Source organism: Mchenga conophoros, linkage group LG5, assembly GCF_057382185.1.
Source record: "Mchenga conophoros isolate Kocher_MC1m ecotype Shallow Benthic linkage group LG5, M_conophoros_male_GT1.1, whole genome shotgun sequence".
In the NCBI taxonomy this organism is placed as follows: Eukaryota; Metazoa; Chordata; class Actinopteri; order Cichliformes; family Cichlidae; genus Mchenga; species Mchenga conophoros.
Genome location: NC_140530.1, coordinates 31,333,912 through 31,359,109, shown reverse-complemented (window position 1 = coordinate 31,359,109; position 25,198 = coordinate 31,333,912). Strand labels below are relative to the sequence as shown.

Genomic DNA, 25,198 nt, shown 5'->3' with positions numbered 1-25,198 from the left:
TCCTCTGTTCAAGGATGGTTTTTCACAGTAGACTGCTTCTTTCACTCCTCTTTCAACCAATCAGCCTTCTCTGTCTCTATTCTATTCAGTTCTCTTCTAAAATTGCTGAGTCTTTTCCTATCGAGATGGCTCTTCCATGTTGTGCCATGGGTTTATAGAGTGGCTGTTTGGTTTCCCCAAGTAAGCCAAGAAGGATAACAGCAGCTCTATGGTAAAATTGTATGAACCAACAAAGCATTTCCATCAAAGTTATGAAAAGAGGAAAATGTAGAACTTATAAACCAAAGCTCGCCAACGTGGTTATATATGGCTGCTAACAGCGCTCTCACACTGGCATTTATTGATGATTTCACTGCTAATGGAAGCAACCAGATGAATGCAGAGGTATACAAAAGCAGTCTGTGTTCTCAGACACAAAGCGTCTGATGACGACTTTATGCCCGAGACTTCAAGCAGTCGTTGACTGAAAAGCATTTGCCGCAAACCGTTAAGTATGAGAATTTTGTCTGACTTGATGAGTTTCACTCTGACTACTTTTAAACACCTAAACTTTAATAACTGATTTAAAAGGTCATCATCTACCACACAGTCCTTTCTGTATTGATATCAACCTAAATTGTAAATTTGAATGCAGTGTCCAATATTTCTATTTTAAATTGAAGGTGCTAAAACAAAGTGGCTAAACACAATTCCTAATTTAAAGCATAAGGTAAAACAAAAATTAATATGCAGACAGAATCGCTTTCAAAACTGTCAATATAATGAATAACAGTGGTTGGTCTGTACTCTGCTGTAGACTATGTGTGTTTGAGAAAATACAAAACTGAATAAACTAACCAAGTTATATAATTTAAAAAGCATTAAATGTCAAGGTTTCTTGCAAAATCTTGTGCAAAACATCCTACTTTTTCCACTTAGAACCCAAAGGAATCAATAAATTAAAAGCTGATAAAGGCCAAATAACAGTTACTGGAAGGAACTAATTTCACCCTCAACATAAAAATAAACATGAATAGTTCAAAAAAAGAATCAGGAAACAGCTCGGTGCACCTGACTGGATATCTTGATTAACTAGCAGCACGGAAACATCCCATGACAATTAAACCCTCTTTAACTGTTTCCAAGATTCTTGAAGGCTTTTAAATCTGAGACTATTTTTCTCCTAAGGAACAGCAGACGCCCCACAAACAGGCCATTGCCAACAGGGCCCAGCAAACTGCTTTGATGATGATGATGATGCAAGAGAGGGAGCAGGAGGGGCGTACAGCAGGGGTAAATTACCTGATGGTGGGTTGGTCGAGGGCCCGTAGCAAACTGGTGGGGGAGGGAGGAGAGGTCCAGCAAGGAGATTGAAGCAGTGATGGCAAAGCGGGGAGAAGAGAGAGCATAAGAGAGACACAGATACAGTATAAGATGAGCAATGGAAGCCGACGCTTGGAAGTACAACACAAAACCACAGAGCTACAAAGCTTTAGAGACACATGGCACATGATTCAACACTAGTTCTCAGTCACAGCATGCATTTGCAAATAATAGCTTGCAATTGTTACTTGTAACTACCACATTGAATATAACAGATTTTAAGGCCAGCGAAGACACTGTGAGTAAATGTCAAATGCAGAAAAAATACATTTGATTGTATAAGGCATACTGCAGTGAAATAAAATGGCTTAAGTGGCAGAATTTAAAACAAGGCTTACTGGACAGTGACTTATTTCCTGTTAGCTATGCTCTTCTGATACAGAAAGACTTACAAACAAAGTAAATGAGACAATATTATACTGAAATATTTTCTTCTAAGCTTTTTGTGGTAAGATTTTTTTTTTTTTAAAGATCATTCCCGCTTTAAAGGTTTTCTTTCAACTACACTGAACATTTCAGGCATATATATTTCAGTCAAAGAGAAGCAGAACCACCAGCAAAACCAAAAGACCTGCTTGGTAGTTAATATCAAGCTTAAAATGGACCTATGATGGTTTTCTGTTTTTTTCCCCCAATTCAAAAAAAGTTGGAATGATTTCTAAAATAAAAAGAAAAATTGCAGTTACTTGCAAATAGAGATTGCAATCTAGAAGTTCAGTTCCTTGGAATTGTTCATCTGCCTGCCTAACGATCCTGGTTATTTGTTCCACTGACGTCTGATGCATTTGCATTACGACGTCATGTAAACGCTCCATATTTTGGTTTGGAAAGTATCCAAGGTGGCATCAAGAGAAGCGCTCAAAAAAAAAAAAAAAAAAAAAAAAAAGGACGTGAGGCTCACTTGCAACACAAGCAGAGCTTTGATCACAACAAAGGGGGGGAAATACCTCCAACATGCTCAAACATTTGACCACAAAGCTAAATTCATATCATGTCCCATCCCGACTTGCAAACCACATAAACCTGTATTTTATTCACAATACAATACAGAAAACATATCAAATGATAAGGTGGGAAAATTTAACTTTTAACAAGCAAATTTTAGCTTATTTTGAATTTGATGGCAGCAACACGTCTCAAAAATGTTGGGATTTGTTTTTACAACCACCTGTAAACATCTGGAAACTGAGGACAGTAGTTGCTAGAGTTTTGACAGGACAATGTCACCCTACTCTACAGAGTCTAGCTGCTCAACAGTTCTGGGTCTTCTTTGTCTTATTTTTTCATTTCATGATGCTCTAAATGTTTTCAGTTATTTAAAGATCTAGACTGCATGGAGGGCAGTTCAGCAATCAGACTCTTCTACTACAAAGCCTTGAGCATTGTCTTGCTGAAAAATGCAAGGGCTTTGCTGAAAAGGACATCATCTAGATGACAGCAGATATTTCTCTGATGCTTTTCCAAATGTGCGAGCTTCAAATTCTATAGGCACTAATGCATTCCCAAATCATCTGAGATGTAGACTTTAAAACTGAGCACTCATAACAAGCCAGATGGTCCTTCTCTTTAATCTGATGGATGTAGCGTCAATGTTTTCCAAAAAAAGATTCAAATTTTGATTTCTGATTGCAAACAGTTTTCCGCTTTAGTTCTAGCGGTTTCTTTTATGTACCACTTGCTTTTTTAGCCAAGTTATTTGAAATGTGTTGCTGCTAAAATTTGTCATCAAACTCTTAAAATCTCAGTTTAAACATTTGATATGATTTCTATTTTCTTTTGTAAATCAAATATGGGTGTTGAGATTTGCAAATCATTGCGCTCTGTTTTAAATGTAAATAAATTCCAACTTTTTTAGAATTGGAGTTTGTGTATATATTCTTACAGTGTTGGATGTTCACATTAAACATGTCATAGTTGTTAATGAGGTAAGCATATCCATAAGTAATCCCTATGAGAGAAAAACAGAACCCATATGCTTTTTAAATCTTCTGTTTGTGAGAGGCAGCCAATCAGATGAAATTTAGCTTAAAAGGAGGTTGACCTTAAAGGGAAAGGAGGTGAAATCATTCATTTCAGTCAGAACTATGGGACCCAGTACAAGTCAAGTAATCGTTTTTATGCAAAGCCATTGTAGGAAAGTCAAAGAATAAAATAAACGGAACTAGAAATGAGCGCAACAGGTCCACTTTAAGCTTCCCTTAGAAAGTGAGTAAAGCTTAGATAAAGAATTGCCACTTTGATGTAATTTACATTCCTTTATTCTGCACAAGAATTGTATTGAAAAGTCTGAATTTAACATGATGACACACCTGACAACACCTGAACAGCTCTTACTTACTCTCACTAACTGCAACATCTGAATTCTGATTATTCAAAACATGATAAAAAATACTGATCCCAGGACTGATCTGAATTTTCTTTCCTGTAGCTAAAAGTTAATTTCCTACTATTTCTCACTGTCAGTAACTGTATAAAGTACTAAATGCAGATGAAAGGAGGAAAAAAAAATACACCAAAAGGGACTCATTTCCAATATGTTACCACCAACAACAAGCCCATAAATGAGGGAGACCTTATTAAATAAATATAGCCTGTATCGAGGTACCTCAGTGCCACAATCATGCTAAGATCAATCATCAATTTACGTGGATTTTCTTCGTAAAGCTATAAAACAGAGTTCCACTAAAACACAAAACTGTTTGGGTTCTTGGAGGCAGGTGTGCTGTAAATCCAGCACCAGAGTGGCACTCACCGGGCGACTCTGTGGCTGTGCATTCATTGGCTGCGTCTGGGGAGAGTACACTAAAGGTGCGGAGCCAGCATTTTGCCCAGGGTTGTATGGAGACTGTAAAAAGAAGAAATAGAAACAGAAAAAAAGAAGGCTTAATGTATACTGAGCAAAAAATGTGCAGCAATCAGTCCCTAGTCATTTAAGAGAAAGTGCACTGCAAAGGACCTAAACTATAGACAACACACTAAAACACAGCACTAAATAATTGGGTGTAGCTGGGAGAAAGTGTTTTCAATCAGGGTTTATGTACTGTGCAAAAATAATTGGTACCCCCAAGGACTGCAAATCCTGTGTTCCTTTATTTTTCATCTAGTGTGCAGTGGAGCTAAGCAGAGGTGGGTTTAAGCAGATCTGCGTACTCTTCTTCATCGTGCTGCTGGTGTGATGGTGATAATTTAAGTTTGTGTTGGCTGACAAAACTATTTATAGAAAGGCTGGTGAGTGACTAGAGCTGCTTTAGGGTGAGGCAGTGGGCCATTAGTTTACCACGGTAAAAAGGAAGAACTGGATTCCTTGCAAGCATTGTCACATTCTTCCAGAGAAGCTCAGTCACAGAGTCAACATGCTTTAAAGTGAAAGCAGCAAGGCAGCAGCAGTGACACTGATGTTGTTTATGTCTTTGTGATTAATAGACTGACCTTTCACAAAGTTACCTGTATACATCTAGGTGTTTTTCAAAATGAAAAGAGGAAGCACCTGGATGCAGTACCTAACTAAAAAGCGACAAGCGTGTGAATCTTCTCATAATGCTCAACTCTGATTTATTTCTGCTTTGCCCTTGTAAATTCTGTCATAGCCTCACCCAATCTCCATCAAACGGGTTAGGATTTTACTGTAGTTACAGACAGAGAGGAAAGCGTCCTTGCTGGATTTCTACCCAATATTTATCCCATGCCTAAATCTCAAATATAAAATCGGTCACAGTATGTCTACTGTGATCATGGCATATATGGATTCATACACACATGCATATCTCGATTTAAAGGGGATTTATTTGCTTTTTGTTTTCCTTCCTGTCATACAAATAGAGTACTGACCAAAGTGTCAAACGATGCGATCCACATAAGGCACAGGTGTCGAACTCCAAGCCTCGAGGGCCGATGTCCTGCAGGTTTTAGATGTGTCCTTGATCCAACACAGCTGATTTAAATCACTAAATTACCTCCTCAACATGTTTTGAAGTTCTGCAGAGGCCTGGTAATGAACTAATCATTTGTTTCAGGTGTGTTGACCCAGGGTGAGATCTAAAACCTGCAGGACACCGGCCCTCGAGGCCTGGAGTTTGACACCCCTGACATAAGGTATGCCCTTAATCTCGCCTCACCCACCAGCTTTTTAAACCTTTTGTTTGTGTTGGGCAGCCAATTAAAATACAGTTTGCTTAAAGGGGATGGAGCTAAAACTGCTTTCAAACAAAAGGTGAATTGAGGAGCTGAACTAAGGTTCGCCATAAGATAAATCCTGTCAAATAATGCATCTACTCTACAGATAGAGCTGGAAATTAGGACAATACATCCGCTTTAACAAGCCCCCAACACCAATCAAATATTTTATAGAACTGCTTTTTATACTGCTTACTTGACCAGTGGGACAAAATGTCAAATAACTAATATTTAAGCTTCTAAACATAATTATCAGTATAAAACTGTGAATTAATCCAACATAACTTAATAATACTCTCATAATAAGGTTGAGTTTGTGTTCTAATTCTCTCACAAAATCTTACAGGTCAAGTAAACATTCTTTCTAAGTACGCATAAGCCCTATAGGAGACTGGAAAAATCAACAGGCCGGACTGTTTATCTCCCTTTTGCCAGATCCATGCTGAGGTTGCTAACTTTGGAACCCTTGTCAAGATTAAGCAGGTACTGTGTGTAGAAAACAGTGGATGGATGTTTTCCTATAGGCAGCAGTGCGCAAGACCTGCTCTCTTAGATTTTGTGGCGGTGTTCATCATGTAATCATGTGAATTTCATTAAAAGAAGACACTCATGCACACATGACTTAGCGCTGCATTAGAAATGTTGTGAAATTAGAGAAGTGACAAACATGAAAATGAAGGCTGACGTAAGAAAGGAGAACAAAAGAACAAAGGGTAGTGTGTAGGCAACATGACCAAAACTAATACAGGGTGTCTACAGGTATAAAAAAAATAAATAAATACAATTTAACACACATCAAATGTGGAAATATAGTTGTTCTATGTGGACACACTGAACCCGTTTCACAATAAACATGAAAATGCAGAGAGGATGACGGCGGTCACAGTGACAAACTCACCCCTCCGCCTGCCTCCCAGCCCTTAGGGTAGCGATATGGGGAAGCTGTGGGTACTGATACCTGAGAGAGCGCCGGGGAATGGGCATGACCAGGCGGGGTGCCCGGCAAATTAGTGTGTCCCTTTGTGATGTCGTGAGCAGGGTAAGAAGGACCATGCCTGGACACCTGTATGAAATGAAGCAGTAAAATTAAAGATTTAAACAAAATGATATATTATGCCAGGCTGGTGCAGAGGAGGAACAGCAGTGGCGGGGCTCCACAGGTCATTAGTCCTCCCTCCTGCTGAGGGATGTAAATTAAGCGCTCAAGCAGCAGGATTAGCCCCTGTATTTATGCAGAGGTGAAGACCTTCAAACATGCATGGCTGCTGAAGGCTGCTGCACTTTGCTAAAAACTCGACTGCGGCCTCTTCTGTAGCCTGCTGTGCAAGTATGTCTGGGCCTCATATGGCAAAACTGGGTCAAATAATCTGTGATAGATAGAGAATATTCTGTGCAACAGATAGAAGTGAGTCATGTCAAACAGGCTTGAGCCACAGGGAAGGGTTCAGGGTGGGTACCGGCGGTGAGCAGTATCAGACAAAGCTGAGATTTTTTATTCAGCTCTCTGTGGTGTGGCAGGATGGGCCTTGGCAGCTGTAGCTATGGGCTGGCCCCACTGCAGGTGCTGCTTGTTGCTGCAGCAGGCCTGAAAACACCAGGGAATGAGACAGGATACTGCAGGAAGAAATCAGTAAGCAGACAAGGAGGGGAAATGGAAAGCTAGGCAAGCCTCCCTCTTCTCTTTTTTTCTCCTCTAACAAGGGCTGCTTTTCTATGTTGAGAGATTTAAAAACTCTGCTACTAAAATTACAAACTCTCAACTTCAAATGTTTGTAACCTTTATAGCCAATACTCTGCACAGTCTCTATAGTATCTCTGCATCTCCACTGTGTGGCCCACTTCCCTCAGATGACCTGGGATAAAGCAACTAATCTAGCTGCTGTTACCAGGGGAGGAGCCTGCATTGCTTCAGGCAAGTGACTGACTCTGAGGACATACAGTGTGATGGGATGGGGGAGGGGAGGTAAGCAACTGTATGGGGGCTGTACATGAGGGGGAAGAGAAGAAAGAGCGGCTGAGTAAACCCCACTATCACCATACAGAGCAACAGCTTCATGCAACGAGTGCCGTTTATTTCCACCAGTGTCATCATTGTTGCAGTTTTAACCCCCCCAAAAACTTTCTTGAGAGCTTGAAAAATCTCATAAAGCCTCCAATGTTTTCAGTGTTGTCAGGTTGCAAAGAATAAAGAAAGCTCACAGCTGAACAGCCCATCTCCAAGCACACAGCATTTCCTCGTCTAATGTGCAGCTGCTTACTGTACCTTCCACAATTCAGAAATGTTATCAGGGCAGGAAACATCTTCAGTGTGGTGTCAGAAAAAAAGGTCAATTCTAGCGTACTGTTAAATGCCAGACCCTGTAAAAATAGACACATTTTCCCCTAATAAATCAAAAGGTTAAAAAACAACAACCCTTTTTTGTTATTTACCCTGTTTATGTGCCCTCCTTTCATTAAATATCTGTTAACATCTATTTGAGGGTGCTGCGATTAATCAAATTTGATTTTCAGCGATCATTTCGGCTTTCAAAGTTTATGAAAACAAGATTGAGATGAAAGAATAATCGAGCCACATTTGTTTTTTACAGTGATTCTCTAATTGATGACACACTGTCTTGAGTTTTAAATTCAACGCATGTACCATTACACTTAGCTGCCCCACCCAAAAAATCCTAAATTCACTCCCTGCCCGGCTGTGCCAAAGTTTGGTTAAGATCACTTTTTATTGATCCATTTTCTGTTGAATTATATTTACAGTTCAAGAAAATCCAATGTTAAAAACTGCATGAGTGCATGATGTAAAAATCAATGATAAACTGAGTCTATGTGAGACATCAATATTTAGCTGAATTAATTACAGGGGGGGAAAAGCATCACGTTTTATAATGGCTACTATCTTTATATAAATTGTTAAATCAATATCAGGCTGATTAATTGGTTTTGACATAACAGTCATGTGACTAGATCATGCGACAACATAGAAAAACATTCAAAACCCTGCAGCCTGCAACAAGCGAACACTGCTGATTTTTATACATTAGTTCTTTGTCTATTTTCAGCCTAGCACTTGCTCCTGGATCTGCAGTATTTTTCAAGCATTTTCCAAAAAAAAGAAGAAAAAAAAGGAAAAAGAAAATTTTATTCTGTTTATTCACAAGGTGTTGCACAACAGGCGCAGGTGGTTTGGTTTTGCCTTGAATAGTTCAGAAAGCGCTCAAACAAATCTAATCGCTGCTCGCCACATATTGATTATATTTCTAGTAGAATCGAGCAGGGCTAGCAAAAATGCTTTTTGCTGATATTTGTGGTCACGCTAATCTTCCTGGGTTTGCTCTGTTTCACTGAGTACGTGGGCGAGGGGGGCAAGAGGTGAGCGGACAGGTGAAAGTAAAATAAAATTGTACTGTAAGTACAATAAAGGTTGTTGACAGCAGGGCAGGTAGTCCTGGTCAGAGCACTGGCAACTCTGCTGCTCATAATGATATAATACACCTCCATCAAGTGCAAGAGGCCAAGTTTTGACCCAGTCCTCCATCTGGCTCAGCAAGAGCAATACTGGTAATGTTAAGCGCACAAGTGCACGCCATACAATCTTGTGGCATTCAGACTGTGATCATGTTCTTCTTTCATGTTTATAGAACAACCAAATTAAAAGAGAACTCAAAGAAAGAGCTTCAAAATCTGAAATCTGTGAAACAAATTATTATTTTCTTTTTCTGTGAAAGAACCGACAGATCAAATATCTTGATATGAATGAAAGTTAGATTCCTCCACATTCTCCAGTAATCTACCCACAGAAGTGACTTTTAAGAACTTTTTAATACACAATGCTAGATGCAAGATAATATGATATTTTTTTTAAATCTCAGATACCTAATGCATCAACTCTATCACTGATGTTGGTGTATTTTGGTGACTTGTGTTTCTGTTTAACATTTTACAAAAATTAAGCTGAAAACAGAAACACAATGAAAAACAAAAAGGGAGACTTGGAAAATCATCATTCTTATCTAAGCTGAAAACCAAAAAAAACTATTCCTATTCTGTTCATTCACAAGGTGTGTCACAATAGGCACAGTTTCTGTTCTTTCTGCTAACTGCTCGCCTCATTAAGATTGCTACGCTGGGCTTATTTTGTCTTTAGAGAGGCACAGTAGGTGTGGCTGGTCACCGACTACCAGGCAATACGCAGCCTCTAAAGTTCAGGCAAATCTAATTGTCTACCAAATCCTCCTAACTCATATGTTTATGCTCCAGGCATGTGACAACAGAAACGCACTACAAATTATGTAAATATTATCATGACAAAGATATGATGAAGAAAATGTTAATTAATTCCTGAAGGAGTCAGTAAATGGCAGAGGTACCCTGAGGGAACCAATCTGCAGATCAGGCCTGCTGAGATCTGATCACAAAAGAATTTCCTTACACGTATGTGCTCTTTTAAATTACAAGCACACATGCATGTTTGCACAGTTTGTATTATTATTGCCCAGTTTCATACAATCCTAATGTCAAACACTGGACTGACAGCAAACAGGATCTCCACCATTATAGTCTTTGGCACTCTTAACATCGAAACGAGTAAAAAAGATTTCTGGTTAGAAAGTGTTTACAGTCACCATGCTGACGAAATTGCTGCTGCGTTTCAGCATAAAGCCTTCTCTTTGTTATTGCTACAAATAATGTTGTGCGATGTTGTAGCACCATCATTATAAAATGACAAACTGACAGGTAAATTAACCTACTGAACAGCTTTGGGTAACAACAAGCCAATCTACTCAATTTAACTTTAAATTGTTTACTGTGCCACATAAAGCTGGGAGATAAATAGTATGAGGATGCTAACAGCAAAAGGCAGCAGTGTGGAGGTTCTTCACGCCTGCAGCAGCAACAGATTTTCTTCATGTGTTTACAAAACTTTTCCACTTTTGTACTTAACTGCAAACTGAGGCCGTGTAAGTGGACATGACTGCAAAGCTCACACAACAAGGAGAGGAATGCTATCTCTGTCTGTCTTTCTGACTCTCATTCATGTTATGTCCATTTTGGAACGTTTTTAGTATGACATGTTCTTGTCAGTTCGACAGGAATTCAGCTCCATTCTGCACTCAAAGTGAAACAGAGTGACATCAGGAAGAGGAAAAACGAGTACAACTGTAAGACAGGAGTATGAAGCAGCCTACTGCTCTTACACCGAGCTGAAAAAACGCCAACTAGTACAAGTAACTTGAATAATGCGGTACTGGGCTGTGAATAACTCTGGTATTGAGCTGAGGCCATGATAACAACATTGTACAGCAACTGGAAAATTCTGGATCTGTCCATCCTTAATTTTAAGTATCTTTTTTCCCCCTTTTTTTGCTACCGCACATATTAAATACTTTCACTTTAATTTCACAGGCAAAGAGGAGTGCCGAGTCAGCAGGAAGTCTTTCTCTTCCTGTAATACATACCTGGAACATTTTACTAGTTTTCGGGGTTAACTGTAAAGCTTCAGATTTAAACTCCCAACAACCCATACCAATGTTGGTGTGTAAACCTAGGAAAACAGCATTTTGGTAAAAACACACAGAGGGGCCAGGAGGTCAGCCATCAGTTTGCTTCTTCTAGCTCACTGGTTAAAGGCACCAAAATTTGGCAATAAATACCAAATACAGAATATTTTTTATGAAAACATACTGACATCAGCAGAATGGAATGATTATTTTCTCTTATCAACTATGATACATAATGGTATTTTCAGCTGTTCCTTTATTTCCCCAAGCGGTCACAATAGCAGAGGCATCCACATGTTAATTTGACACAATCCTAGTAGTATAGCAGCTTGTGAGCTTTGAGGCCGGGTTTTGCGTCTCCTCCATGTGTTAACCACTACACCACAAAATTACAATGACATAATACATAACAAATAGAATGACATAATTCCATATTACAAAAAAATTATTATATGTTTTCAGGTTTTACCTTCATGAATGAATGGTTGTACACAACCGCATTAAATTCAGTAACCAAATTAAAATAAGCAATAATTTGTGTGACTTATGTGACCATAATAAAAGTGTGTGCAAAAGCATAAAGTCAGTACAACAAATCAGAGTCTTCAGTGTGTGTTTTTACTTAAAGTGTAACCTTCCTGCATATGCACTGCAGCATACAGTATATACAGGTGGATATGAATGTAACAGTGTCTGAAAAGAGGGGCTGCATGCAGTGACTCACGCTGTAGACTGCAGCGACTCCAGGCTGTGTAGGGAAGATTCGTTCGTCCAGTGATGGCTGAACCCGTGGGATTCTGGAAAGAGGATGTTAAGGGAAGTTCTTCAAGCAACAGGAGATAAAAACTGGCATCCTGCTAGGTCACAGACAAGTAAGATTCCTGTCATATTTTAGAAGATGTGTTGCTGAGTCTAAATATGGCTGATTAAAGCATGCAAAGAGAACTGATCTGTTATGTTTAAGAGTTAAAAAAACAACAAAAAAACCACAAATCCACTGAAAAATGTTCTGCAGTTTAATTTAATTAAATACATTCAGATCATCAGAGGGCTTCCCTCAGACCCCATGTCCTATAGCTCAATTTCAAGGATCCCCCCCCCCCTCCAACCATACAAACCCCGCCTAAAATGCCCCATCTCTGAGAGTACACTATGTACCTTCACCATTTTGCAAGAGTTAAAGGGAAAATCTGAAATGGATTTCTGTGCTACTTCAGGCTGGGGGGCAGCTGGAGCACAAGAGTGAGGACTGAAACAACTATTTGGCAGCACAGCGCAAAATACATTTAATATTAATTCCCTTCACCTTCAGCTGTGTGAAGAATAAGAGGTTAAACAAAAACTACAACATAGCACAAAAGAAAATCTATAACACTCGAGGGTTTAATAATTGTTTGCAGTGAAACCAGAGTATTTGATCACTTTCTTTAAAGCTTAAGAAAGATATAATAAATGAAGACATCACTGAGATGTTAGAAGAGATAAAAGGGGGAATGTGTAAAATCCATACAGAAAAGGGAAGGCCTGTGTTTAGTAACCTGCTCAGGCAGTTGTGTGCGACAGACAGGCTCACACACTGCTGATCACATGATTTAAGGGAAACCGAACGTCTGGCTTTCTTCCTTTCACCCAAATCACACCTCCCTTTGCCCTAAACTCCCTTCCTTAGTCCTGCTCTTGCCTGCAGGGCCCGTCATCTCTCTGGGACCCCTGCCAGCACTGCTACTCGTAACGAGATAAGACAGAGTGAAAAGAATTATTTAAAGAGAAGGCTGCGAATCAAAACACGGAAGCACAGCAGGAAGCATTATCAGTTTCATTACCGAGGAATTTGGAGAAGGAAGACAAAAAAAAAAAAAGAAGAAAAAAAAAAAAATCCCACACCCACCCACACTACACACATACAAAGATGTTAGGAGTAATTAGAAGCTCAGTCCCATCACAATGATTTGACAGTCTATGTGAGGAAGAGTACAAAAACTACGTGGAAGATGGCATTTACAGTTTTCACCTTCTTTTTATTGGTGCTTTGAGAGCCAGACAGCAAACATTTCCCACATGACAGGTTTCTTCAATGATTTGCAGACTACACATGATAACTAGAAAAGCAACATCCAAGAAATGCAGCATTCGAAAGTAGGCGAAAAATACGAACTATACACAGAAAATGAAACAAAGTACTTTTAAGCAAATATGTCACGCTTCTCCCGTGAGCATCTCTTCGTTTTATACCACCATACTCAGAAACTGAATCTTTTGTCCTTACATTTTTAATGATATTACTCAGTGTTCTAGGAAATGTGACTAACATCAATATTTTCTAAGTTGCAATAGTAAAAAATTAGTTCAAAGTTACTCTTTTTTAACCTCCCTTTGTGTTGAGATTTTAAACTTAGAAGTGTCTTTACATCACACCCATACAGTTCATGAATATAGGCTGGTAACCAAGCTTCCTAGTGTTAACTACTCCAACAAACACTTTTTTTGTTGGCATTTGTGTCAGTCTATGACTGACACAAATGCCATTTCTAAATCTTCAATCAACTGCATCTAAAGGATGTCGCTATTACAGCCAGAAGGAAATTTGAAAACAGTGACGCCACATTTCTTACAACATTGTTTGCTTTCAGATTCAAGATTTCTGTCAGTGCAACTGTATGATTTTCCAAGTCTGACCACAATGTAGAAAAGATTATGTGTGACTCAGGTGTGCAAAGGTTTGACGTTATTAATTCATCTGCCAGTATTGCCATGCCAGCAGTGATAAAAGGAGTTGATGAGGTTGGAAACCATCAAGCCTGAGAGACAATTTGGAAGCAGCTTTTAATTCCAAACCCTTCTAAGGAGGGACAAAAAGACAACTGGGGAAGACGAGGCAGATACACCTGGTAAGAAAGAAAAAAAAAACTAACCAAAAACTGGCAGGTCTAAGCTTTCGACCACAGTCGCCAAATTCTAAGAATGAGTCACTATTTAAACGGCTCAAAGGCAGCACGCAGATTTCTGTTGTCTGAGAAGGAAATCACCTGCAGCCAAAAGTCAGTCCAAGATATACCTTTCTGTAACATGCTTTGTGCCACACAAGTTTTTATGAAATATATACTTTGGTCTTTTAATTCTGCTACTCTTAACCCTGTTACATGTTTGCTTCATAATAAGTTTAAAGTAAGTTTTCCATGGTATATTTCATTCTGCTTTTATTTTATACATTTTCTTTTAAGATAATATGCAAATTAAAAACATTTAATTGCTTTCTGCAAAGCTCTTCTTTCTGTGAAAGGCAACACATAAATAAATGCTGTTTTCCTGCTGCTGGGAAAACAGTCATTTCTTAAGCTTGATCACTTTTTAATTGTTATGTTTTGAGTAAATTTGAGCGTTTGATTATTATACTCCATTACACTTATTTAATCAGAGAACTGGCCAAGTTTTTGGTTTTGCCAAATTCTATATCTGTAAATTGTAAATGGCCTGTATTTGTATAGCGCTTTACTTAGTCCCTATGGACTTTACACTACATTCAGTCATCCACCCATTCACACACATTCACACACTGGTGATGGCAAGCTACATTGTAGCCACAGCCGCCCTGGGGCGCACTGACAGAGGCGAGGCTGCCGGACACTGGCGCCACCGGGCCCTCTGACCACCACCAGTAGGCAACGGGTGAAGTGTCTTGCCCAAGGACACAATGACCGAGACTGTCAGAGCCGGGGCTCGACCCGGCAACCTTCCGATTACAAGACGAACTGCCAACTCTTGAGCTGCCCTCCAACTAGATCTGCAACTAGAAATGATGGACTTGTTTTCCTTCCATATTAAAAGTTCTTGCGGTTTATTTTAAGTTTATTGAGTCTGTAGAAGAAAATTAATACTGCAGCAGTATATCAAGGTGATCGTGCATCATTCATGTCAAGCTCTCCATGCGGGTGGTCGAGCAACCAGATGGATGCAGACACTTTGCAATCATGCTCTACTGTGTGCATCAGGCATAACCATATCAGTAGATGACTGCACTAATTAGACATTAGCCTTTTTTTTTAATCTCCATTAATTGTCTGCTTTGGGAAGGAGGCCAAGCACAATGTCAATCTAAAGGCTTACAGTTCAAAAATGAGAGTGCCAGTGCTGCTGAAATATAACCTATAACATCAAGCTGATCAGAAGGGGGGGGATTCACATTTGACCCATGGACAAATTCAAGAAATATTTGAGGATATATAATCACAAACCGATAACGAGATAGTAACATTTGCCGTAAAAGTTGCTCATTCTGAAAAAGGAAAAAAGAAAGTGTAGTTTCTTATATTGGGAGGTACATTTTTGGTCTAAAACAGACAGACACATCTTTCGTGTTGAGATCCCAAAGTAGCATCAAACACTACTCCCTGTCCTCGACCCCTACAGTGACCTATAAGCTTCATTTAAGAAGGAAAAGCTGCAGCGGTCCCTGCTTCATCATTAGCTTACTGGAAAGCCACTTAAGTGCTGAATGTGCGAGAGGCAGAGAGGGGAAGACAGGAGGAGATACAGCTTTACACATAGTAAACGTCTGATCAGGAGGATGATATGGCTCAAAAAAACTAATCCTGAATAAATGAATGAATCAGAGCTATAAAGTTAACAACTTCAAGAAATCGCGACAAGTATCCAAAACAAAGAAGCAAGAGAGGGTCTAATGGAAATGAGAGTGGTGCAATGACTGATAAACATCATGGAAATTCTGCTGGGCAAAAATGTTAAATTACATGATAGTCCTACAGGCTCGTCTGAATGACGTAGACTACCTGTAAATTTCAGAGTACTTCCTGTACCTTCTCAAAGTGGACATACAGGAAGCAAGTGGAGACGACCCAGATGGTGCAGATACAAACCCTCCTCCCTGCTGGCACACTGGCCACACACACACACACACACACACACACACACACACACACACACACACACACACACACACACAGTTGGATAAAAGCGAAGCTCACAAAGCTCTCACTGCTGTTGCTGAGACTGCTCTTTCACTACAGTATGAACAATAGGTGGTAGGTTTTTGGATTCAACTGTAACAAACCATATCTTAAGCAGCTATGGTTGTGGATCTCTAAAACACAAATTGTATTTCTTTATAAAGATACAAATTTTAAATTAACGGGCAGGAAAGTTCCCACTTCTAGCCACAAACTGTGAGAAAAACAAAACAGACGGACAAAGCATAACGTGCCTGGAAAAAAGTGAAGCCAATGCAGATCTACCATTAAAACATGCATTCTTTTCCAATGGCCAGAAGCTCATCTAGTTTAAAAATAAAGTAAATAAGTCTATGAGAAAATGGCAGTTGGTTGCCTTTATTTGTGACCTCAATAAAATTTTAATTTTACCTTTGTTCTTGTCAGCTAGTTTCAAGTTTTATTCAGCAAAACATCACATTTATGTGGTAGCAGGTAGCAAGCGAGGGAGGTAATGGGCATAAAGAGAAGGTGACTGACATTCAGTAACATGCATCAGCAACTACCAAATGCACATAAGGCAAAACTTTCTTTAACTTTAAAGAGACAACTAATTGGAGGTACTGATACCACTCACTGAACCATGAGTGAATGGTATATACAATAAAGGGCGATGCTTCTTACCAAGCTTAAAATGACCACTGGTGACCAACCACCAAATGAAAAGATGTCAAATCCAAATCCAGTTTATTTATATAGCACGTTTAAAAACAAAAGGTTTGCCCAAAGTGCTGTACAGTAACACAGGGTAAAACACAAAATACAACCACTAACACTCACATAAAACATAATAAAACCCATAAAAACCATATCAACTCAAGCCAGTCTGAACGCTATCCAAAAAAGGTGTGTTTTCGAAAGCATTTTAAAAACAGGAAACGAAGATGCCCGTCTAATATTTAAAGGCAGCGTATTCCAAAGTTTTGGGGCCATAACTGAAAAGGCTCGTTCTCCTCTACGTTTAAGCCTTGATTTTGGGACAACCAACAGCAGCTGGTCAGCTGATCTGAGGGTCCGTGAAGGAATATAAGGCTGAAGTAACTTGGAAAGGTATGGGGGAGCAAGACCATTAAGGCATTTATAAACCAGTGTTAGGACTTTGAAATTAATTCTGTGATGAACAGGAAGCCAATGAAGAGAAGACAGGATAGGTGTTACATGTTCATAGCTGTGGGTACCAGTTAAGAGGCGGGCAGCAGCATTTTGAATGAGCTGAAGACGAGCAAGAGATCGTTGGCTGACTCCAAAAAACAGTGCATTACAGTAGTCAAGAAAATTACTCTGTGATTGGGCTTTTAGGTGGGACTGCCATTGACAAATGGCTATCATGAGTGTGTAGCATCTCTCAGTAGCTCTAACCATCATTTATATAAAAGCTAGGTTTCTAACAGAGTGCCTATATGAGAAATAATGCCTTTCAAAGACTTACATTAGGTAAGTTACAACCAACTATGAATTTGACCAACTAAAAGCACTTAGTTCTCATGACACTTTCTGAGGACTGACGTAATGCTGGTGGAGAAAGAGTTATTTATATTTACTGACGAGTCAGTCATTACACAATGTACCTTAAAAAATGCAGTTCCTTGAATGGCCAGTTGGGGCAAAAATAAGCATGTTTACAACCTGGTATAAAAAATGGTTTTGGTCTCAAGGGTGAATTTTCATTAACTTGCTCTTAAAATTAAAGCTTTACATTATTCATTATTGGGGCTAGTGAACTCAAGGGTGAACTGCAAATATATAACAAATAATATGGCCCAAGAAATGTGTTCTCCAATTTGGGTGAGTGCCTAATTAAAATTAAAATAGCAGGTATCTATACAATACACCCACAAAATCTGTGGATTCACTTTACAAACCAAGCTCCCTAATTTTAGCTGACAACTTAGCACTACATGATAGACTGAGAATAAAAGACAGATGTGGTTTTCTTGGCATGGCATTGGTTTATGCAGTCAGCATTTTAGTGTTTAAAACTGAATGTGAACACTGAGTGATGAGACAAAGCACACTAATATGATAACAACTTGTCAATGACATAAGCAGGAGGCCTGCCTCAGCTTTAATTACTTTTTAAAACTTTTGGAGGACAACAATTGACCCCAAGAAATATATTATTTTGTATTCAATGAGCCTTACAAGCTGCAACTGAGTACATACACTTATCAGTAAAGTCTGAGGCCATCAGATCAATTGAAGCAAAGGGCAGTTTTCCCATAGGCTTCCAAAAAGGTGCTTCTTTTTGAAACCACAATAGTCACTTCCTGCTAGCCAATGAAAAAAAAAATACACTTCAGTTTGGCACTGGCTTCACTTTTGAGACATGGAAACTACATCCACCTTTTATATAGGTAATATGATCCTAACATAAAATCTGCAAAGGTCAAGGCTGTCATTCAAACTTTAAATAATAATTTTAAAGCTTAAGACAAGGCTGTGTTTTAAGAGGAATTTTCAACAGTACGTCTACACTGTATATAAGCGGAAAGGCAGCTCTCTAAAATGCTGCCAAGGTAAAAACTACAGCCCTTACTTACTGTTACCAAGTAACCATTTATTTGCAGCAACACTTATTTTCTGTGAAAATTGAGGAAATGCGAATTTGTTTGATGTGATGTATTTTAATTAATTTTATTGTCAGTAATGAATTTTCATAAGAATCAATGTGCAAGAAACATAGAGAAGTAACCCATAAAAACTGGATGATTTGGGCTCTCAAAACAAAAAGTGCTACCAAATAGTCCTCAAATACTCAATCTGCTTAGCAAACAACAATTTCCCAAATCTTACACGCTGAAAAAACCCTTCTCAACTTCACACAAATTAAGCAATTATTTAGCTGTAGTGCACTGAATTTGTACAATTGTAGGGCAAAGTCTAAATTATTGCACCTACACAAAAATCTAAGTTTTAATGGAAAAAGTAATAGCACTACCTGCTGACAGGAGTACATAAACAACTTCATCACTGACCTTAGAGCATCATCATGTGGGTGAGATGGCTCTCCAAGCACAGTATTATAAGAACAGCTGAAAGCAGTGTGTCCATGATAAGAAAATATCAGTTTTCCACTAATTCCAGGATGTGTCTGAAATGCTCTAGCAGAAGTAAATACAGAAACAATATACACAATGATGTGGAAATGTCACTTCAGATTGTAATGCCAGGAGAGAACTGACAGGACGGCTTCTACAACAGGCCACGCCCTCTTTGGAAAGAACGGCCCTCAATGCTGGCTCATAACAACTCAGCAGTTTATTTATAACATCCCACAGTGAGTGAGCTTATGAGAATATCTTCACATGCAGGCTGCACACACCTGTCCTGAAATACAGGACTCCTGTTCTGTGAGAACCACCAGCTGGGTACATACATTACATAGGTGCATAGCATTGAGTGTGACTGCATGCCTGGCCACATTAAAGGAGAGACATGCCACTCAAAGAATCCTTGGAAATTTATGGGAGGATTATGCAACAGCAAAGATGGTGACAGACATACAAATCCCAGGGGGGAAAAACCTTGTTGGGGCAAAGTCTGCAAACCCTTTCAGCAGGTTTTTATCAAATTATACTACTGATTCTCTATATAAAGAGTGGGTCACTGAAATAATCACCCTCTGCACCACTTACTGCAATAGTTGATGCAAGTCCAAGTGTGCCTTAGAATTTTACATCAACCAAACACTATTACTGCAACTGCCTAAAAACTGGTTATTGAGACATTGGTACACGTCAAAGGATCTGATCTAATACAGAGGATGTAAGCAGATCGCTTCCCAGCGCAGAACAAATCGCAGATAGCTAAACTGTAGGTACCATGTTAGGTCGATATGCTGCAAAGGTGTTATGAAAAGACAACATATAACAAAAAAAAGCTAACAACACTCTAGCATATAGGCTATTTTCTGCAATTATTGACAGATGTGCACCAGGAACTTTTGCCATAAAATCTTTCAACACCACTGAGTTACTGGGCACAGAAGCACCCTCTATTTCAGCTACACTACAGGACTACCTTACACCACATACCAGTATATATTTGTTTTGACTTCTTTGAGTTGAGTTGTATTGTATTATTTTTACCTTTTTAAATGACCTCCTATAATTCTTTTTTTTTTTTTTTATTTACCCTGTGCTTCTTTCTTTTGTGTATTTATGAGCTTTGTAAATGTCATATTCCACTGTTCAGACTGCTGTAACATGTATTTCACATCTTTGGGATAAACAAAGTAAATCTTGTATGCAGCCTTGACGCACGCTCAATCATCTTCATGTTCAGTGTTCATCTCCTGCTGACCACTGAAATAACAGCTGATTTTAGATCCTGCTTCAAAATAACTAAGTAAATAAGTTCCCAGAGGCATATAAAGATAGCAGTCAAGTGGCTTCTACAGGAATTTTCAAGACACTTCTTTTTTTAATATTAAGGGCACAACCACTAATGATTATTTTAAAAACTATTAAAATTCTAAAGACAAAAAGGAGCAAGTCTAGAAATTGTGGAGTTAGATAGGGGAACCAACAAAAAAGATCAGGGGGCAAAAAAATAAGGAGAAACCCTCAGTTTTCTCAGCTGGCTCAGCAGTGGGGTGAGGTGAGCTGAGGGGGGATGGAAGGAAATGAGGGGGACTGAGGCAGGCTGGGTGACCTGGCCCTTTGTTGGCAGATGGTGGGAAGCGCCACCTTGGCCTCTCTCTCTCTGAATGCTAAGCAGCAGTGCCATTGTCTGGCAAGTGTAGCAGCAGACGCATGCGCTTGGCGTCTCTCTGGCAACCAGGAACAGACAAACTGCCCTGCCCTGCCCCCCCCCCCCCCCTCCCCCTCCATCACACACATGTTCCCCCACAGGAACCACAATGACACACACCAACTTTGCCAAAGAAGAAATTCCCACACACAACGCCAGACAGAGAGTAATATGATCCCACTCTCCTGACCTTAGAGGTCACAACAGAGTGAGAGGTCAGCCTAGTGGCAACACTCAGACGGTCTGTTTACATACAGACATAAAACTCAAACGCTGTACAGTCTAGTGTATTCACAGGAATCTGTGAAGTAACAGGGAAGGCCCAGAAGAAATTGGCTTGGTTTATTTTACTGTTAACTTCACTAATTTGATGCAGATACAGTTTAATTTAGACTGCTATTTCCTCCTGATAAAATTTAATACAAAACCACTGCAGAATGCAGACTCCAAGATAACTACCGAGGTGATCACCTCTTGAACCTACACCATCAACAAATACACACCCACATTCATTGGTCAAACATCGGAACCAACATTTACTCATCTCCTTGAGTTTGTTTATCCTGCTGAATGACATCAGCCAGCATGACTTTGACACTTATATATTTCAAAAGAAATTGTATTTCCTGTCTGCAGCATATATGTAGGAAAACAACAAGAAAACAGGGCTTTGAAGTGGCAACAGGTGTAAAATCTTTTTCTGAATATACCCAAGTTGTTTTTAGAGCCCAACACTAAACTAAGTGGTTACAATAACAATAATAATAATGATAACATGTATAAAATACTACAAAAGAGTAATAAAAATCTGTACCATGTGGGACCTTCCTGCTGTGTATGATGTATTTAAAAATAGTCCATTGTCAAAGTGAATTGACAATTGCATTTCTGCTCTCTGGATAGACTAAAGTGTATTTTATGCTTCACTAAATTAAATCAAAAATAATTGAAAATATTTGTTTATCATTGGTCTGATTATTTCTCTTTTGAAGAGAGCCCACAGCGTCTTTTTTATTGCTTAAGAGCTGAAAAGTTGTTAACGTGCCACACCAGGCATTTTTTTTAATCAATCAATAACAAAAGAACAAGGAATGATCAGAATTTCAGTGAAAGTAATACTCATTGTGAACCCTATCCATTTTCTGACACTGATCTGGGTTATAGGGTCACAGTATAGTAGTGTCCCTTATCAGTCACCTCTGCCAGTTCTTCCTAGGAAGACACCAAGGTAATCTCTCAAGAGTGTCCTGAGGTTGGCTCTGGGTCTCCTCCTAATATGGACAAACCCAAAACACCAAGATGCCAAGGACAGCCTCCTTGTCAGGTGCCTGAACCATCTCATTTGCCGCTCATCTATGTGAAGGGCTCTACTCTACCTTACCATGGTGCTGGGTCACGGGATATGTAGGGGAGTGCGGGTGGGGTCTCCATGCCCAAGTGGTCCCAGAAGCTTTGTTGTCATGAGTTATTTGCCCCTAGTAGGACCTCCCTAGACAAACTTATCCTAGGTGAGGGACCAGATTAAGTGTGATTCAGAAAACCCCACTAAAGAAAAGGAATTCAGTGAAGCCATTTGCCCTGCCCAGGATTCCGGGGCCCCACGCAGGAATCAGGCCTATAAGAGGACCTTTGGTGGGCCCAGCCCGAAAGAGCCACATGAACCCACCCTTCTATGAGCCTTCCATCCAGAGGAGCCACTGGGGTTCAGTGCAAAGTGGACGCCACTCAGGGAGAGGTCCTGGCAGTTTAATCTTGTTGCCATAACTAGCTACAGGGACATTATAAAATCTTTCCCCTCTAAAAATCACATTAATTCAAGTCAGTTTTACCACAAGTTTAATCTCAAATAATCTCATAAAGTAACCAGCAATAGCACATCATACCAAATAAGGCAGCATGGTTAAGCTAATTTTTAATAACCATAACTTACAATTACATGCAAAAAGTGGATTCCTGTTATCTGTCTTTCTTAAACAATGTTTAAAATGGATAAGTGGAGGTGGTGTATTTTTGTACTCAGTCAGTAGGCCCTCACTATCATGCACCTGAAAGTAGGTTAAGCAAATGTAGCACCAATTACAAAGAGCTTGAGAGTCAAAAGAGGCCATGCAACAGCAGATAAAGAGAATGTTAATCTTTTCTGTTGTGTTTGGTTTACTGACAGACAAATCAAAAAAATCACAACATGCAACAAATCAAGAGGGACCTTTATACTACCACCTGCTACAACCAGCAACCTGGTGCCCCTTACAGATGTCATAAACACAGGGCGGCTCTGACTGTGGGAGGCAGGAAATCAGGTTGAGCCATCACACCCCAAAGCCACAGCAGAAGCTGTCAGATCACAAAACAGATACATCTCTCTGCCACCGGCAGCCAGGAGACATCAACTTAATCCTCTCTCACACACACTACTGACACCATGCTGTAAATAAAACACAAGCTGACATAACCACTATGACTTCACCAAATTGAGGGTAGAGATTAAAACTGGGCCATCCCCTAGTACACCCAAAGGAGAGTAAGAGCACAAGGCCGTAATAATTATTATTATAAACTTTTTATATATAATTACACAGTGCCTGCTAAATATTTGGAGACAGATTCTCAGGAGAACAAACAGAAATGGTTGTGAAGGAATTTTAAAGAGATTTCTCAGCTGACTGTAATCATACCAAACCAGACTTCATTATAAGAGTCAAGACGGTCATTAAAACAAGCGAGCATCTTTCTGACGGCTGTCACCATCACAGCTCAGCTCTGGCACTGACAGGCCTCTCCGGATGAACAAATAAACAAAACGTTAATGTAAAACTGGAAGCTGTGTCCATTTCCCACAAGCCGGGCCTAAATCTTAGGCAAGTACCATTAGCTCCGTTACATATAATAAAGCCACAGGAAGCTGCACTGCTTTGCGACGCTGCATTGACGGACTTGGGCACTTGCTAGCATTAACTAGCTGGCACCGTGCAATAACTGCACCTTGCTAGTCAACAACCAAAGCTGAACAAAGCCGGTAACCGGTGTTGAGATACGGTGATAAAGCTTTACTGTACCTAATAGTACCTCTTTATTTAACATTATCATGTACCACCACTTTTACTGGAACATGCCAGTTATATCTGATAATCAGTGGTGTGGCGTCAACTCCCCCCGTTAGCTTTGACAACCGGCTTCGGGAGCTAACGTTAGCACAGTTAGCTAGGTAATTGTCCCCTCCCCTCCCAGCTCCCTCCAAACGAAACCATCATCCCCACGTCCAACCTCTGCTATTAATCACTAATTAAACATCAGTATGTGCTACAGTCACAGGGGAAAATTATGCATGAAAACACAAGTAATTTCTGCGTTACCCACGTCAAAGGATACTGGGGTGGCTGAACAGCGCCGGGCTGAGGAGCAGTTGGGGCTCCCGGCGGCAGAGACACGGAGGTCAGGGTAGCCCGCAGTTGGCTCGACGGAGAGGGGCCACTTCCAGGTCCGCTAACTGCGACAGCGGCGGGTTTGGGGACCACTTTCGGTGGCAAACTCATCGCAAAAAAATCAATAACAAATAAAAACAATATCTTAATAAATACTGATGCAAACAGCGCCTAGCCTGCATACATAGAGCAAGCGTTGCGGATTCTTGAAGCAGGCCCCAAAATCCCTTTAACGAATTGGGATAACGAAGCTCGAATAGCAACACAAACGTCTTTTTTCATGGAAAGTCGCTGTTAGGATCAGCGGTGCTATTCATGGGGACGGTGGGAGGTTTAGCCTCCCTCACCCGTCCGGAACCTCTGCGGATCCGGCTCGGTTCGTTTCTGTTTAAAAAAAAAAAACAATCGCCGCGATCTTCAACCTCCCTCGGCGATCTACCTTTTCTTCTCGGCAAGTGTGTTTTCTATCATTTTTTTCGCACATAGATGAGAGACTTCGCCAACATGGCGTTGCGGCCGCTTCCAGCAGTCCGGGCAGGACAGATGATTCGGCAATCCTCGGCCAGTTACGGAATCGCTCGGGTAATCAACTAACCTTCAACCAAAACACGAAAACGGCGTGGCTGACGCTCCCCAAATGTGTTCCAAATCAGTTTTTCACTATTTTAAAATCCAGTTTGAAATTAGAATTAATAACGGTCGCATCACGACTGTAACTGCTAACTGTAACAAACCCGGCTCCTTTTATTACTACTAAAATAAATTAATGAGATTGCACAGGTGTTTATAGTAAATTAGGTTTCTGTATGGACAAAAATAATCATCTTACGTATTCGGCTATTGAAGTACCAGCGCTGTGCGTTAACAATTGTGTGTTATCACTGCCATCTACCGTTCTCGCGTTTGAGTCGCAAGGCATTTCCCTTAGATCAAGGATGCCCAACTAATTTACTTCATAAGTCACATCCCAATGTGATCTCAAGTAGGC

At 39.9% G+C, this 25,198-nt stretch overlaps 1 protein-coding gene across 26 annotated transcripts in view; it reads right to left on the bottom strand.

Annotated features, from left to right (window-relative positions):
- Nucleotides 1-24,857, bottom strand: part of eif4g3a (eukaryotic translation initiation factor 4 gamma, 3a) — a 70,732-nt gene extending 45,875 nt beyond the window's left edge. For 10 of the 26 annotated variants that reach the window (XM_085274846.1, XM_085274855.1, XM_085274856.1 and 7 more), the window contains exons 1-5: nucleotides 24,146-24,857; nucleotides 11,758-11,830; nucleotides 6,434-6,598; nucleotides 4,115-4,207; nucleotides 1,282-1,314 (exon numbers count right to left, since the gene is read on the bottom strand). In XM_085274846.1, the coding sequence (XP_085130972.1) occupies nucleotides 1,282-1,314; nucleotides 4,115-4,207; nucleotides 6,434-6,598; nucleotides 11,758-11,830; nucleotides 24,146-24,321 (540 nt within the window). In that variant the 5' untranslated portion in view covers nucleotides 24,322-24,857. The remainder of the gene's footprint in view (nucleotides 1-1,281; nucleotides 1,315-4,114; nucleotides 4,208-6,433; nucleotides 6,599-11,757; nucleotides 11,831-24,145) is intronic. The other 16 variants (XM_085274850.1, XM_085274852.1, XM_085274857.1 and 13 more) reach the window with 7 other exon arrangements.
- Between the last annotated feature and the right edge of the window lie 341 nt (nucleotides 24,858-25,198).